Source organism: Aquarana catesbeiana, linkage group LG04 (assembly GCF_042186555.1).
Source record: "Aquarana catesbeiana isolate 2022-GZ linkage group LG04, ASM4218655v1, whole genome shotgun sequence".
NCBI classification, from domain to species: domain Eukaryota; kingdom Metazoa; phylum Chordata; class Amphibia; order Anura; family Ranidae; genus Aquarana; species Aquarana catesbeiana.
In genome coordinates, this window is record NC_133327.1 from 486466130 (window position 1) to 486482917 (window position 16788).

At 42.6% G+C, this 16788-nt stretch overlaps 1 protein-coding gene across 2 annotated transcripts in view; it reads right to left on the reverse strand.

Moving 5' to 3' along the window:
• The window catches only part of TMEM178A (transmembrane protein 178A), a 272580-nt gene that overhangs the window by 99958 nt on the left and 155834 nt on the right, over positions 1-16788 (reverse strand). For both annotated transcript variants that reach the window (XM_073627651.1, XM_073627650.1), the window contains exon 2: positions 9901-10014. In XM_073627651.1, the coding sequence (XP_073483752.1) occupies positions 9901-10014 (114 nt within the window). The remainder of the gene's footprint in view (positions 1-9900; positions 10015-16788) is intronic.

Consider the following 16788-nt stretch of genomic DNA (forward strand, 5'->3'; position numbering starts at 1 on the left):
ATTGGATGGAGAGCATCTGTGAAAAGCAATTTTAAAGTCTTGCCACAGATTCTCAATTGGATTTAGGTCTGGACTTTGGGCCATTCTAACACATGAATATGCTTTGCTCTAAACCATTCCATTGTAGCTCTGGCTGTATGCCCTGCTGGAAGGTGAACCTCCGCCCCAGTCTCGAGTCTTTTGCAAGCTCTAACAGGTTTTATTCTAAGATTGCCCTGTATTTGGCTCCATCCATCTTCCCATCAACTCTGACCAGCTTCCCTGTCCCTGCTGAAGAAAAGCATCCCTATAACATGATGCTGCCACCACCATGTTCCATGGTGGGGATGGTGTGTTCAGGGTGATGTGCAGTGTTCGTTTTTTGCCACACATAGCGTTTTAAAAAGGTTCAGTTTTGGTCTCATTTGACCAGAGCACCTTCTTCCACATGTTTACTGTGTCCCCCACATGGCTTCTCGTAAACTGCAAACTGGACCTCTTATGGTTTTCTTTCAACAATGGCTTTCTTCTTGCCACTTTTCCATAAAGGCCAGATTTGTGGAATGCATGGCTAATTGTTGTCCTCTGGACAGATTCTCCCACCTGAACTGTGGGTCTCTGCAGCTCCTCCAGAGTTACCATGGGCCTTTTGGCTGCTTCTCTGGTTAATGCTCTCCTTGCCCGGCCTGTCACTTTAGGTGGACGGTCATGTCTTGGTAGGTTGGCAGTTGTGCCATACTCTTTCTATTTTCGGATGATGGATTGAACAGTGCTCTGTGAGATGTTCAAAGCTTGGGATATTTTTTATAACCTAACCCTGCTTTTTAAACTTCTCCACAACTTTTTCCCTGACTTGTCTGGTGTGTTCCTTGGCCTTTATGATCCTATTTGTTCACTAAGGTTCTCTAACAAACCTCTTACACACAGGTGGACTCTATTTTATTTGCTAATTAGGTGACTTCTGAAGGCAATTGGTTCCACCTTTTTTTTTTTTTTTTTTTTTTTTTTTATGGTATCAGAGTAAAGGGGGCTGACTACAATGGCACGCCACACTTTTCAGATATTTGTAAAAAATTTTGAAAACCATTTATCATCTTCCTTCCACTTCACAATTATGTGCCACTTTGTGTTGGTCTATCACATAAAATCCCAATAAAATAAATTTCCGTTATTGACATGACAAAATGTGGAAAATTTCAAAGGATACGAATACTTTTTCACTGTGTGGTATTACCTACATACAACTTTCCAAGGATCCCTGGTTATGTTTATCCAGCTATGAGGTTTATCCCTCTACTCTAGCACCCCATTGTATCAAATGGTTACCACAATGGATACCACATCTTTGCCTCCGCAGCTCGGCGGATCATTCTAAAATCCCGGGCTTCCTCTTCTGCGCCTGCAATCACAGCTATTAAAAAATAACTAAAAGCACTTTTATACCTTGAAAAGCTAGTACACCATTGCTCAAAATTTCAGACCAGTCAAGATTTTTTATCAGATGGAAACGATTTATAGAACATACGGTCACACTTTCTGAAATTACTCTGCTTATGCAACCCTTCAGATTCCCTGACTGGTATCTCAAGACCGACTTAAATAATTCTTTAGACAGGCTTACCATTCCTGCTGATGATTAGAGGTTGGGTCCCCCTCTTTCCCACACAGAGCAGAATCTAATACTTATTTAATGCTCTTTATACTTCTGGGATCCAGGATACCCTCCATCTATCATTTGCATGACTTATCTTTTGTTGTTACGCTTACTGTTTTCATCCACGCTTCAGTACTAATATAGAATTACACTAAACTTGGCTTGACATTGATGCAACTCTAAGCGAGGAAAATCATCCCCCCCCCCCCCTTTTTTTTAGTGCAATTTCAATAGGTTTATCTCTCTATTACTTATGTTCTATGAAGCAATTAGTTACATGAGGTTGAAAAAAGACCCAAATCCATCAAGTCCAAACTATGTGTGTAATTACATGCTTATCTAATAGTTTTTTGAAACTACCGATGCCCCCCCGCTGAGACCACTGCCTGTGGAAGGGAATTCCACATCCTTGCCGCTCTTACAGTAAAGAACCCTCCACGTAATTTATGGTTAAACCTCTTTTCTTCTCATTTTAATGAGTGGCCACGTGTCTTGTTAAACTCCCTTCCACGAAAAAGTTTTATCACTATTGTCACCAGTACGGTATTTGTAAATTGAAATCATATCCCCTCTCAAGCGTCTCTTCTCCAGAGAGAATAAGTTCAGTGCTCGCAACCTTTCTTCATAACTAATATCCTCCAGACCCTTTATTAGCTTTGTTACCCTTTTTTGTACTCGCTCCATTTCCAGTACATCCTTCCTGAGGACTGGTGCCCCGAAATTGACAGCATACTCTAGGTGCGGCAGGACCAGAGTCTTGTAGAGTAGTAGAATTATTGCTTTATCCCTGGAGTTAATCCCTTCCCTTTTTTAATGCATGCCAATATTCTGTTTGCTTTGTTAGCAGCAGCTTGGCATTGCATGCCATTACCATATCATCTACTAGGACCCCCAGGTCCTTTTCCACCCTAGATTCCCCCAGAGGTTCTCCCCCTAGTGTCATATTTTTGCCACCCAAATGCATTATTTTACATTTTTCTACATTAAACATAATTTACCATGTAGTTGCCCACCCCATTACTTTGTTCTGATCTTCTTGCAAGGTTTATACATCCTGTGGAGAAGTTATTGCCCTGCTTAGCTTAGTATCATCCACAAATACAGAGATTGAACCGTTTACCCCATCCTCCAGGTTGTTTATGAACAAATTAAATAGGATTGGTCCCAGCACAGTACCCTGTGGGACCCCACTACCCACCCCTGACCATTCCGAGTATTCCCCATTTATCACCACCCTCTGAACTCGCCCTTGTAGGCAGGTTTCAATGTATACTCACCCTATGGTACAAGCCAACGGACCTTATTTTGTACAGTAAACATTTATGGGTAACTCTGTCAAATGCTTTTGAAAAATCCAGATACACCACATCTACAGGCCTTCCTTTTACTAGATGGCAACTCACCTCTTCGTAGAAGGTTAATAGATTGGTTTGGCAAGAACGATTCTTCATGAATCCATGCTAATTATTGCTAATGATACCATTTTCATTACTAAAATGTGTCATGAGGATAAACATTGCAGCTTTGGTTACTAAAGCCCCCCGATTACCTCGTGAAGACTGAGGAGAAAAATAAATTCAATACCTTGGCCATCTCCCCATCCTTTGTAACCAGATGTCCTTCCTCATTCTTTATGGGGCTAATATGGTCTGTCCTTTCTTTTTTACTGTTTACATACTTAAAGAATTTCTTGGGATTTTTTTTGCTCTCCTCCGCTATATGTCTTTCGCGTAATATCTTAGCCACCCTAATTGCACCCTTACATTACTTGTTTTATTCTTTATAAAGTCTGAATGCTGATAATGATCCCTCAACCTTAGTATTTTTGAAGGCCTTCTCCTTTGCTTTTTTATGCATTTTGACATTGGAGTTAAGGCATCCAAGACTTTTGTTTGCTCTTTTAAATGTATTACCCAATGGGATGCATTGGCTAATACCCTTATTTAATATGCTCTTAAAGCGAACCCATCTCTCCTCCGTGTTCTGTGTTCCTACGATTTTATCCCCATTTATGCCTTCTACCAAGGGTCGTAGTTTAGTGAAGTTGGCTTATTTGAAATTCAGGGTCTTTGTATTCCCCTTATGTTTCCTATTTGTGTGATTTATACTGAAGCCAATTGACCTGTGATCGCTGTTTCCTAAATTGCCCCGTATTTCCACATCCATGATCAGATCTATATTGTTGGTAATCAGTAGATCTAGTAATGTTTTATTTCTAGTTGGTGCGTCTACCATCTGACCCACGAAATTGTCCTGCAAGACATTTAGGAACTGGCTAGATTTAGACCAGTGGTTCTCAACCTTACTTGTGCTGTGACCCCTTGATAAAATTTCCCAAGTTGTGGGGACCCCTAACTGTAAAATTATTTTCGTATCGTGGGTTGTCAGTACCCAAGACAAGACAAGTAATTTGCACCTCTAACCCATGGATGTTTAGCTCTGACTGAGTCCCTTCCACTCGTACAGTATTAAAACCGCTTATGGTACATTTTAGGATGTACCACTCTCTCTCTTTGTTTTCCTTTCTTTCCCTTTTATCTCTCTCTATCCAAATTTCTTGTTTTTTCCCCCATTCCTCTCTCTAGCCATCTTTCTTGTTCTTTCTTTTATTCTTTCTCTCCCTTTTTCTTTCTTCCCCCCCCTCTTTTCCTCTCCATTCCATGTATTCTCTATTTGTATTCCTTCTCTTACTCCTTGGTGGGGCAGTGGGGGGAGTTGGGATGAGTGGCAATGCTGGGGGAAGTTCTGATCAGCCAACTTAGGTGCTCTTGATCAAGGTCATCTGCTGATCTGAGAACTGTAGTGGGGACTTTTAATGGCAACTCTAATTACAGGTAGTGTTACTCACTGTGTCTCCGACTTTGTGGTGTAGCAGTGACACCTATGCCGAAATCAGGAGATAGGGTATTCTCCAGCCCCTCCCACTTCACATTCCTTACCAGTCAGCTGACCTCTAGTCTCTGCCTCCCAGCCATGCCGTGAACTGAACGGGCGGCTGCGGGCACCAGGAACAGCCCAGCTGGGTGGCCGCAAAAAGGCTGGGAGTGTGGTGCGGGCTTTAGGAACAGCCCAGGATTAGGTGACCCCTGGCAAATCGTCATTCGACCCCCAGGTTGAGAATCACTGCTTTAGACTAATGCATGGTTCCCTCCACCCAGTCTATGGATAATTAAAATCCTCCATTATGATAACATTTCCCATCCTTGCTGCTGATCCAAATTGTGATAGGAGGTCTGTCTCCCCCTCCTTCCTCAGGTTGGGGGGGCCTATAGCATACTCCCAGTATTTTCCCCTTAGCTTCATCCCTTTGGAGCTCTACCCATAAGGATTCCACCTCCTCACTAGCTCCCTTAGTGATGTCATCGCTCACATTCACTTGTACATTATTTTTGATATATAGACATACCCCTCCCTTTTTTACCCTCTCTGTTCCTGCGATAAAGGGTATACCCTTGAATGGTTACCAGCCAATCATGAGAGCTGTTGAACCAAGTCTCTGAAATTCCCACAAAATCCAAATCCTCCTCGTACAACAGTATCTCTAGTTCACCCATCTTGTCCGCCAGGCTCCTGGCATTGGTGAACATGCCACATAGTTTAGACTGGTCGCATACTAGCCTTTTATTGGGTGTTCCGAGATTGCAGCTTGGACTTGTTACTATACTTACCTTGGGTTTATGTGCTTTAGTCAACCTATCACTAATGTCCCCAATACTACCCTCTGGAATATGTTCCACGCTGACTATCTCTACCTCTGGACCCCTCCCCCCCGTCACCTAGTTTAAAAACCCCTCTAACTTTTTGGCCATCTTTACTCCCAGTAGATCTGCACCCTCCTCATTTAGGTGAAGTCTGTCCCTTCTATAGTACTGGTGACCGACTGAGAAGTCGTCCCAGTCCCCCAGGAACCCAAACCCCTCCTTACTACACCAGCTCCTCAGCCACTTGTTTACTTCCCTAATCTCCCTCTGCCTTTCTGGTGTGGCTCGAGGTACCGGTATTATTCCTAAGAATACCACCTCGGAGGTCCTTTTCCTCAATTTAGCTCCCAAGTCCCTAAAATCGTTCTTTAGGACACTCCATCAACCTCTGACTTTGTCATTGGTGCCAACGTGCACCATGACAGCAGGGTCTTCCTCAGCCCCTCCCAGTAATCTGTCCACTAGATCCATGATGTGCCGAACCCGAGCGCCCGGTAGACAGCATACAGTTCGGTGCTTCAGGTCACAGATTGCCCTCTCTGTCCTTCTAAGAATTGAGTCCCCTACCCCTAGAATCTGTCTATCCTTTCCCTTCGCTTCCCCCCACTCTTACTGGAGGAGTTCTTCCCCTGGCAGCTAGGAGAGTCCCTCAGCTCCAGCAATGCTTGTCCCTGACTGGTTTCACCAGTGTCATTCAATGGAGTGTACTTATTGGGATGGATCGGCCTCCCTGGCACTTCCCCTCTATCCTTCCTGACTGTCACCCATCATTCTTTTCTGGTGCCTGCACCTCTTTGTCTCCTAACCGCCTCTATGCTGGCCCCTGCCGTCACCTGCTGGGTTTGTTCCTGGCTCTCCTTTAGTATGGAGGGTCTTCTCAGTGTTCACAGTTGCTTCCCTAGATTCAGAACCTAGGTTTCCAGGGAAACAATGTGCTTACATTTTGCACAGCAGTATTCGCCCTCGATCAGATAATCAAGGAATGCATACATGCCACGAGATGTACACCAAGTCGCATCTCCACACCCGCTGGGCATCGTACCTAACCTACCAATTTAATGAGGCTTGTGGATTATACCCTGTCAAAATTACCTAACAACTAGTTTCCTAACACTAATACTCAACAATACACTACACAGGTACTCAACAAGACAATACACAGGTACTTGCAGACCCGCGTGCACTCGCAGACCCGTGCGCACCCGCAGACCCGTGCGCACCCGCAGACCCGCATGCACTCGCAGACCCGCATGCACTCGCAGACCACGTGCACTCGCAGACCACGTGCACTCGCAGACCACGTGCACTTGCAGACCACGTGCACTTACACTACACAGGTACTCACAATACACAAGTACACACAATACACAAGTATACACATTACACAATACTCCTGACACTCCGGTACTCCTGACACTCCGGTACTCCTGACACTCCGGTACTCCTGACACTCCGGTACTCCTGACACTCGGGTACTCCCAATATCTGACACTAGCAGTCAGTCACCTTCACTGCCGCCCCTCACTGATCAGTCTCACACTATCCCTCATCTGGTCTGCACTACACTTACCTGCCGCCTCTCCCTGTCAGTCTTCCACCTCCCAGTCCCGCTGGATGTCCTCCCACCTCCTCTGTCCACATCTGTGGGGTGATACTGTCTTCAGTACACCCGCTCCCACACAACAATGTCCCGCTCTGACGCCGCTGTGGGGGGGCCCGGTGTGGTCGTGGGGGGGTCTGGTTCGGTCGGGGGGATTGGTCCACCATGCTGCCACTCTCAGGGAGGGGGGTCTAGTCCGGTCCTCTGCACGCTGCTCCCGCTCACTCCACGCTTGTCCGCAGCACTGATTTCCACGCCAAAACAAAACTCTGTAGAACTTTAGCATACTATACTCTTCTTCAAGTGTCGACCGTTGTTTGTACTTGTACTTTGTTTTTCTTTTCTCCGTATGTTTTCCTTTTGAGAAAACTCAATAAAAATTGTTAAAAAACCCCCAAAGCTATTGGGTTAATAAATAACAAATATTCTTGAAATGCCAGTAGAGCAGGTTAAGATAAGAGATCAAAGAAAAAAGATCTTTTCTTTCAACAAGATCAAAGAAAAAAGATCAAAGCTGGTGCCAAAATGCTGACCTGAGCCAAGTCTTTTGTCGGCCATGTGACAACACAATCTGCTGGATGATATCGGGAGAGCAACATAAGTCCTGATAGTTTACTGTTTTTTTGTTCATTGGACAAAGGACTATGCCGGGGGTGTCATTATGGGTGTGGCTTGTGAGTGGTATAAAATGCAAGGCCACCTATGGTCCACTTTGATCTTCTTGGAGCCCAGCCACTATACAGAACTTACATACCATATCATCTCTGCTCTTTTATTTCTATATGCTCTATAATATTATTTTAGATTTCTATGTTAGGGTTTTACTTTTTTTGTAAATAAAGACCTTTGCTTCTGTGAGTATTATGTTTAATATTATAGCTGTTATTATTTATATTGTCACTATTAATTTTAGCATGGCTTTAACAGAATAGCACATTACAATAACTCACAAGGTATATATATTTTAGGTAGGGAGAATCCAAAAACCTCCAATTTATTTAAGTGTGCATTGCAATAAAAAAATGCAGGCATACATTTTAATGCAACGCAGTGTGTTACAATGTGCAGCAACACGTCACAATGTGCTACCACGCATAAAGTTGAATTAATGTCATTTTTAAAAATATAGCTGCGGCATCTGTGACTCCTGAGTGCAGAAATAGGCTCCTTGTGTGAATGAGTTCTTAATTATGTTTTTCTAATTTTGTGCATTTTTTTAAAATTCCTTACATTTTAATTTTATCTCATAGAAAGGGATTCGAGTCGGCGTCTGCAATCTCCTCCTACTCTAAAGATGCAGCTGCACTGAATGAACAGGAAGCATTCTGTGCAGATACCTCCTGTTCATTCACAAACTGAGGACATAGTTACATACATAGTAGGACTATGACAGGGCAGCACAGTGGTGTAGTGGGCAGCACTCTCGCCTAGCAGTAAAAAGGGTCGCTGGTTCAAATCCCAACCACGACACTACCTGCCTGGAGTTTGCATGTTCTCCCTGTGCCTGCGTGGGTTTTCTCCAGGTACTCCGGTTTCCTCCCACACTCCAAAGACATGCTGGTAGGTTAATTGGCTTCTGTTCAAAAATTGGCCCTAGAATATGCATGTGAGTTGGGGACCTTAGATTGTGGGCTCTTTGAGGGTAGGGACCAATGTGGGTGAACGATGTATGTGTGGAGTGCTGCGTGAATTGGCAGCGCTATATGGGTACCTTAAATAAATAGGGATGATTGTAGATACGCACCCACACTCACTCAGGTTGAACTGGATGGACTGGTGTCTTTATTCAGCCTTACTAACTACTAACTATGTAGGTGAGGTTGAAAAAAGGCACAAGTCCATCAAGTCCAACCTATGTGTGTGATTATATGTCAGTATTACATTGTATATCCCTGTATGTTGCAGGCGTTCAGGTGTTTATCTAATAGTTTTTTTTAAACTATTGATGCTCCCCGCTGAGACCACCACCTGTGGAAGGGAATTCCACATCCTTGCCGCTCTTACAGTAAAGAACCCTCTACGTAGTTTAAGGTTAAACCTCTTTTCTACTAATTTTAAGGAGTGGCCACGTGTCTTGTTAAACTCCCTTCTGCAAAAAAGTTTTATCCCTATTGTGGGGTCACCAGTATGGTATTTGTATATTGAAATAATATCCCCTCCCAAGCGTCTCTTCTCCAGAGAGAATAAGATCAGTGCTCACAACCTTTCCTCATAACTAATATCCTCCAGACCCTTTATTAGCTTTGTTGCCCTTCTTTGTAACCGCTCCATTTCCAGTAATCCTTCCTGAGGACTGGTGCTCAGAATTGGACAGCATACTCTAGGTGCGGCCGGACCAGAGTCTTGTAGAGCGGGAGAATTCTCGTTTTATCTCTGGAGTTGATCCCCTTTTTAATGCATGCCAATATTCTGTTTGCTTTGTTAGCAGCAGCTTGGCATTGCATGCCATTACTGAACCTATCATCTACTAAGATCCCCAGGTCCTTTTCCATCCTAGATTCATAGTAAACATTTATTATGCTTAAGTTATGAATGAACAGTATGGGTGATCGGTATTTGTGTTGCAGATTCAATAAATCAGTAATATCTTTTGCAAACAATTAAAAAAAAAATTTTTAATGGTTTAAAATAAGTTTTCTCTCTCACACAGAAACGCACATTCATACATATACATATACATAAACATAAACACACATATTTAGAAATTGTGTTTTGTTAAGTGTATCCTCTTCACCTTCACAACTGCTCTTTTTTTTTTTTCTTAAACAATACATTTTTATTGAGGTATATTGTTTACAATAAAATAACATAGTTCAACGTCAGTATACATAAAAGGGAAAAGAAAGTAAAAAAACCTGTTTAATAAACCTAGAAGTTACCATGAAAATAATCTATGACACACATGTAGCCATCGTATTAAAGCGACCACAACAGCTTTCTTCTGTCATTTGACGCATCCTACTTACGTAGAAGGTGCCACTCATCTTGCTGAATAGTTTTGGTCAAATTGAATGGAATATTCCTCAGACGAATCGGCTGAGAGAAGTGATACTTGATAGCTGTACATTTCTGAGCAATCCCTTTGAAGAGAAAGAGCAGCTGTTTAAATGTAATGCAATGTTTTAATTGTGGCTAGTTATAAGCATGTGATTTTTAACTGCTTTTGAAAGAGCAATGTCCCAATAATCAGTCAATTTTCTTAACCGATACTATTCATGTCACATGAATTTGAGAAAAAGAGGAAATAAAGAGCCACAGGGCCCTAATTCAGACTTTACAGGCAAGATGGACAAGAGTATAGTAAAATATATATTTTATTAACAATGAATCATATCAAACAGGTCAAGTAGAAAAAGAATTAAAAACATATGTTGGTCGTAAATCCATATGGCCAAATATAAGTTCCTTTAAAATTGGATATACCGGACTTTCTTACACAGTAAATATGGCTATATATGGCTATATATACTCCACAGGTGTATTTAAACAGGCAACGGTGGCATACGGTTCAATGTCTCCCCCGGGAACTAAAAAAACACCCAGGTGATCATCTCTGGTGATCATCTGGGAGTTCTCCATGTGGGGACAATCTTGTGCTGTCAAGTGAGACCTGTTTCTTTCAACTACCCCAAGTGTGTCCTGACGAAGTAAACTAGCGAAACGCGTTGACGCACAGGAGCTCACTGCCGTCCATTTGGTGTCAACCCTTTTGTTTACACTAGATATTTACGACCATCATATGTTTATCGTATGTTTTTAATTGTTTTTCTACTTGACCTGTTTGATATGATTCATTGTTAATAAAGTATATATTTTACTATACTCTTGTCCATCTTGCCTGTAAAGTCCGAATTAGGGCCCTGTGGCTCTTTATTACCTCTTTCTCTCAAATTCAAATATTCAAGTATATATGGATGTTGCCCTGGGAGTGTTATTTCAATTTTGGCTATTCATGTCACATATATTATAACACTATCAAGACCAGATTTCCATCCCATGAGCTTATAGGTGCAGAAAGGCTGAAAAAAAATACAAGTATATATATTTTTTTTGCTGCTGTGATCAGCCTTCCTGTTAAAGGGTAGGTATGTTCACTCCACTGCCCCACTGTACGTAGGAATGTAGCCACCCCCTCTTGCTTGCTCCAAAGATGGACTATGTAATTTCTAGTGCACATGACCATAACTAACTTGTACTGTGCATTTAATCAAACAGGTAAAATTAACCTAATTGGGTAAATACCATTCCACAGTGGTGCAAAAAATGAGTAAAATGATTAATAACACCATCAAACAGAAAAGAATTATTAAAGAAGTAAAAATTTAAGACAAAATAAAGCGTGCATAAAAAGTGATTAAAGTCCTCCACATAAAAGTCCATATGTGTTTCAAAGACAGCGTGACCATGATCCAGCTGACATTGAGCCAGCACGCAAGCCATCACCCAATCCACCACCTCTATGTGATAATTAGCCCTTCTTCCAAAGGACAGAGACTCACCAGATCCAATTGCCCCCCATTCTCATGAGTGGGCAAACACGCTTAGTAATCTATGTTGACTTCTTTTCTTAGTAAGCTAATCCACTTCTTTACCCCTCTTAGAACATGGGACCTTATCCACAGGTATGTAAAAAAAGAAATGCAAAGAAGGGCTCCACTACCGTAATATTGTCATCACTATGTAATTTATTTAAAATGTTCATATCTCGTTTACATGTAAAACATCTTGCATCAAGCATTGTATACAAAAAGCCAAGATCTAACAGTGTTCCCCAACTGTCTCATCACCTCCACGCTGGCTTACAGACCGCTGTGAGGGGACACCAATCGTTCTGACAATGTCGATGCATGACATCATTTGGTCTTTGTTCTATATTTAATGTGCGGAGGAATTGTTATATTAAGTGTACTGTGCATTCCATGCTAATGGAAGTGAGGACAAAAAGGAGAGGTCCAGGAGCTCACAGAGGATGTTATAAAGAGGTAGACAAACACAGTAAGAAATTACTTCTTTCTGAGGCCATTAAGTAGTGGATGTGTATGGATTCTGTTTGGAGAATAAGGATATTGTTTAGTGTCATTTTAAGCCCAACCCATAAATAGGCCACATAATGCTCCTATACAGCTGGAAATTATTTTTTTTTTCTTCATGGTTACATGATGTGCAGAAAAATAGGGATTTGAATTGAACAAGTGGGTTGCAGGTTGAGAGAAGGATGGTGATTTGAAAGGAGGAATGATGGGAAGCAGTAAGTGATGGGTGAGAGGAGTGGCACCAACATCCAGAGAAAATGGCAGGTTCACAGCCAAGTTGGAGCAGGGACTGTTAGAGCATTGGTGAGCATAGGTGTAATAGTTTAGTGGAACCCATGGGAAGGGAATTGAGTGAGGGGAGAGAGAGTAGGACGACAGGGAGAAAAGGAGAGCAGCTTGGGAGAAGGGGGTACAGAATTAGAGAAGGGAGGTGAATGCACGGTCCAGAGAGGGGTGCAGGATGATAAGAAGAGGGGAGAGGAGTAATTTCAGAGTAATGCCCCGTACACACGGTCGGACTTTGTTCGGACATTCCGACAACAAAATCCTAGGATTTTTTCTGACGGATGTTGGCTCAAACTTGTCTTGCATACACACGGTCACACAAAGTTGTCGGAAAATCCAATCGTTCTAAACGCGGTGACGTAAAACACGTATGTCGGGACTATAAACGGGGCGGTGGCCAATAGCTTTCATCTCTTTATTTATTCTGAGCAAGCGTGGCACTTTGTCCGTCGGATTTGTGTACACATGATTGGAATTTCCGACAACGGATTTTGTTGTCGCAAAATTTTATATCCTGCTCTCAAACTTTGTGTGTTGGAAAATCCGATGGAAAATGTGTGATGGAGCCTACACACGGTCGGAATTTCCGACAACAAGGTCCTATCACACATTTTCCGTCGGAAAATCCGACCGTGTGTACTGGGCATAATAGTGAAGGAAAGGGTGCTAATGTAAGGGGAGGATAATGATAAGAGAAGGGCAGTGACATCGCTAGGGGGTGGCTACTGGAGCTAGAGCCCATAGCCCCAAGTCTCTAGTGCAGGGGTCAGCAACCCGCGGGCCGCAGCTGGCCCACCACCGCTGACTACTGACATCCGGCCTGTGGACATTTTCGCCGTTGTCCTCTTCATTGGATAGCAGTGAGCGGCCAGTATTACAGCGCTGGATGGGGCGGGAACTGCTGGAGTGTACTTTTTACATTAAAAGGCAGGTGATTGGTTGAGAGTGTTCTATCGAGAAGTGCCCGCTATTGAGAAGTGCCCGGGACGAACGGCACATTCGCCAAGCATTCGCCGTACGGAACAGCAAGCTGTAAAATCAGCTGTTGTGACGGCGAGATGGCGCCTGCGCACAATAGCCGACGGAAGACATTTTTGTGTCAAATTATGCCTCGCGTTGCCGAGGCGTGTTCATATCGGAGAGGGGTGGATTTGTACATGATGGGGGCGGATTTTTAAATGATGGCTAGTGCTGCAAAACAAATCTTTTTCTGCTTAAAAATCCGCCCCCATCATGGACAAATCCGCCCCTCATTGACATGAACACGCCTCGGCAGTTGTGCTGTTCTGTACGGTGCATGCCCCGTTTGTCCCGGGCACTTCTCGACAGCGGGCACTATCCAATAGAACACCGGACGATCCTAGTAACCAATCACCAGCCTGTGAACAGTTAACTTCAGTAGTTCCCACCCCCATCCTGCCCTGTGATGCCGATCTCTGATGCTCTGCTCATTGTACACCTGTGTAAGGTAGGAGAGTGCTTACACAGTGTGTGTTTGTGGGGTGGGGGGTGCAGGGGACGGGACAGAAGACAATACCGTGGGGGGTGTAGGAGACAAAGGACACTATAGTGTGGGGGTGCTGGGGACAGAAGACACTATAGTAAGGTGGGGGGGGTGCAGGAGACAGAAGACACTACGGTGGGGAGTGCAGGGGACAGAGGACATTACAGTGGGGGGTGCAGTGCTGGGTACAGGGGAGGCTGCATTGCTGGGTACTGGTGAGGCTGCATTGCTGGGTACTGGTGAGGCTGCATAGATGGGCACAGCTGGGCCCTGCATCTTTTATGTAGCGCACTCCTGAGCCCTGGGGCTCTCTGGGGACCCGGATGTAAGGGGGAGGCTCTCTGGGAACCCTGATGTAAGGAAGGGACTCTCTGGGGACCCTGATGTAAGGGGGTCTCTCTGGGGACCCTGATGTAAGTAGGGAGGCTCTCTAGGGACCCTGATATAAGGGGGGGCTCTCTGGGGATCCTGATGTAATGAGGGGGGCTCTCTGGGGACCCTGATGTAAGTGGGAATTCGCACTCAGATATGTAACGATATGCGCGTGTGTGTGTGTATATATATACTATACATACATACACACGTATATTAAAAAACATGTGTATGGCCGCCCAAGCTTATGACTTTCTTTATTCCGTTACTATGGGCTTTAGCCCCAGATCTTTTGTAGACCTAGCAATGCCCCTGCAGAAGGGCATTATTGCTGGAGACAGAGATGCTTTGAATTGGCTGAGGAGTATACAGGAGTGGGGCAGGGTGATAGGAGTAGGAGCATAATTATAATAGGAAAGGTGATGAAAGCAGAAGGGAAGGGTGGGGGAACACACTGACATAAAGAGGTGCAGGCTGACATAAGGGTAAATTAGCAGGAAGAAAATGCTGTGACTGGCAGGTGAACAGTTCTTATCTGTCAGTGAGCAACTCAACACTGGGTTAATTTTCCCGCAATGTGCAAGTAACAATTGTGCTAAGCTGCATGCCCCACCTGTGTAACATCATGCCTTGACAAAGGTCCTGTGTGCCCTTAAAAATGATGTTGGTGATTGTCATTATGTAATTTGAGCTGTACTTTATATTATATATTATATTCCTGTGTTGTAAGTAGCGAGAGAGAGATTGGATAGAGTGAAAGTGATTTATATAGTAAAACAAAACTGGAGTGGCAGAATTAGGACTTTTGGGCAGCCCAATGGAAACAGCGCATTGCAGCAAAACATAAATCCAAAAAACCTCTATACAAATTACATAAATTAATCATTACATTTTAAAAACAATACTAAATATTCCTCTACTGGTTGAATACAAGAATTGATCAAAATGTAATATGTGTAAAAATAAAATTAATTATATTATATTTATAATAACCAAAAAAAAAAAAAGTCTAACTAAATGAATTCACCCACATATGAAAGGACCCTAACAAATTGAAGCCACAATCATTAAATGGGTGGAATCCCAACATATCTCTTTGCAGCATTTAAAATAAAAATATCCAAACATTGATGAAAAATTGATGATTGATGAAAAATTTAATAAATTCCACGCTTAATCAACATACTATTCCTTAATGAAGATCAAAAAAGGGTCAAATAATAGATAACGGATGATAAAAATGTGTATAAAATGGTTTACATTCCTTTAAAATGTTATTATTTAAAAAGTTTAAAGTATAAAAAAAGCTAATTTATAGACCATCAGTGTTTATCACAACTATCCAAAGAACACCTATGCATCCATGCATATGGTCTCATGCACACACATATACACACAAAAAATCCATGTATGGAAAAAAAAAAATGAGCAGAAAAAGATAAAAATATACAGATAAAATATTCTAAAGAGAAAACTAAGTAGAAGACCGATGAATTGTGTGCAAATCTAGATCGTCATTAAGCTGCTTTGAAAGTTAGCATCTAACCTGTGAATCCAAGAAGTCTCCTGCGGCATGACTTCAATTACAAAAACTCTTAGCTCTTTGATATTTTTGTTATGTCAGAGGAGAAAGTGTTGAGGAACACTATGTTCAACAGAACCATCTTCTATAAACCTATGGTGCTCCCCCGCTCGCTTGCGTAAAGTGTGCTTGTTTCTTCACACATACAATAGACTGCAGGGACATTGTAAACAATATACAGCATATTGGCTTGAACAACTGATAAATTGTTCAAGTGCATACATTATTTATCTATTATCTGTGAAAGATACATTGGCAAGTGAAGCAGTTGTGCTTTTTATCAATCCCCATAGTGCAACCTAATGGATAATGGTGTTATAGAAATTGGGGATTTCTGCCTCCCCGTTGAAGAATAAAAAGAGAGAAATTTACGGAAGGGGTTTTTAGTTTGATACTTAAATTGACATCCAGAGATTTAAATATTTTCTGAGAAAGCTAAACGTAAAAAAAAGCATTATGCAGAAAAATGTAATAATGTGGTTAGTAATATTGAGGATAAGGAACAATTCAACATTCAATCCCAAGGTGTCAGGAAATAAATAAGATTAGAACTAGAACGTAGTTTAAGATTTTGGTGGAAGGAGATATGAAAAACATAAAGTTACCAAGAGGAAAAGTTCGGGACTTTAGATGAAGCATGTGACAGACCATAAAATGTATAGGCATATTTATTGTCAAGGAGTATATCTAATGCCCTGTACACACGGTCGGATTTTCCGATGGAAAATGTCCGATCGGAGCGTGTTGTCGGAAATTCCGACCGTGTGTGGGCTCCATCGGACATTTTCCATCGGATTTTCCGACACACAAAGTTGGAGAGCAGGAGATAAAATTTTCCGACAACAAAATCCGTTGTCGGAAATTCCGATTGTGTGTACACAAATCCGATGGACAAAGTGCCACGCATGCTCAGAATAAATAAAGAGATGAAAGCTATTGGCCACTGCCCCGTTTATAGTCCCGACGTACGTGTTTTACGTCACCGCGTTCAGAACGATCGGATTTTCCAACAACTTTGTGCGACCGCGTGTATGCAAGACAAGTTTGAGCCAACATCCGTCGGAAAAAATCCTAGGAT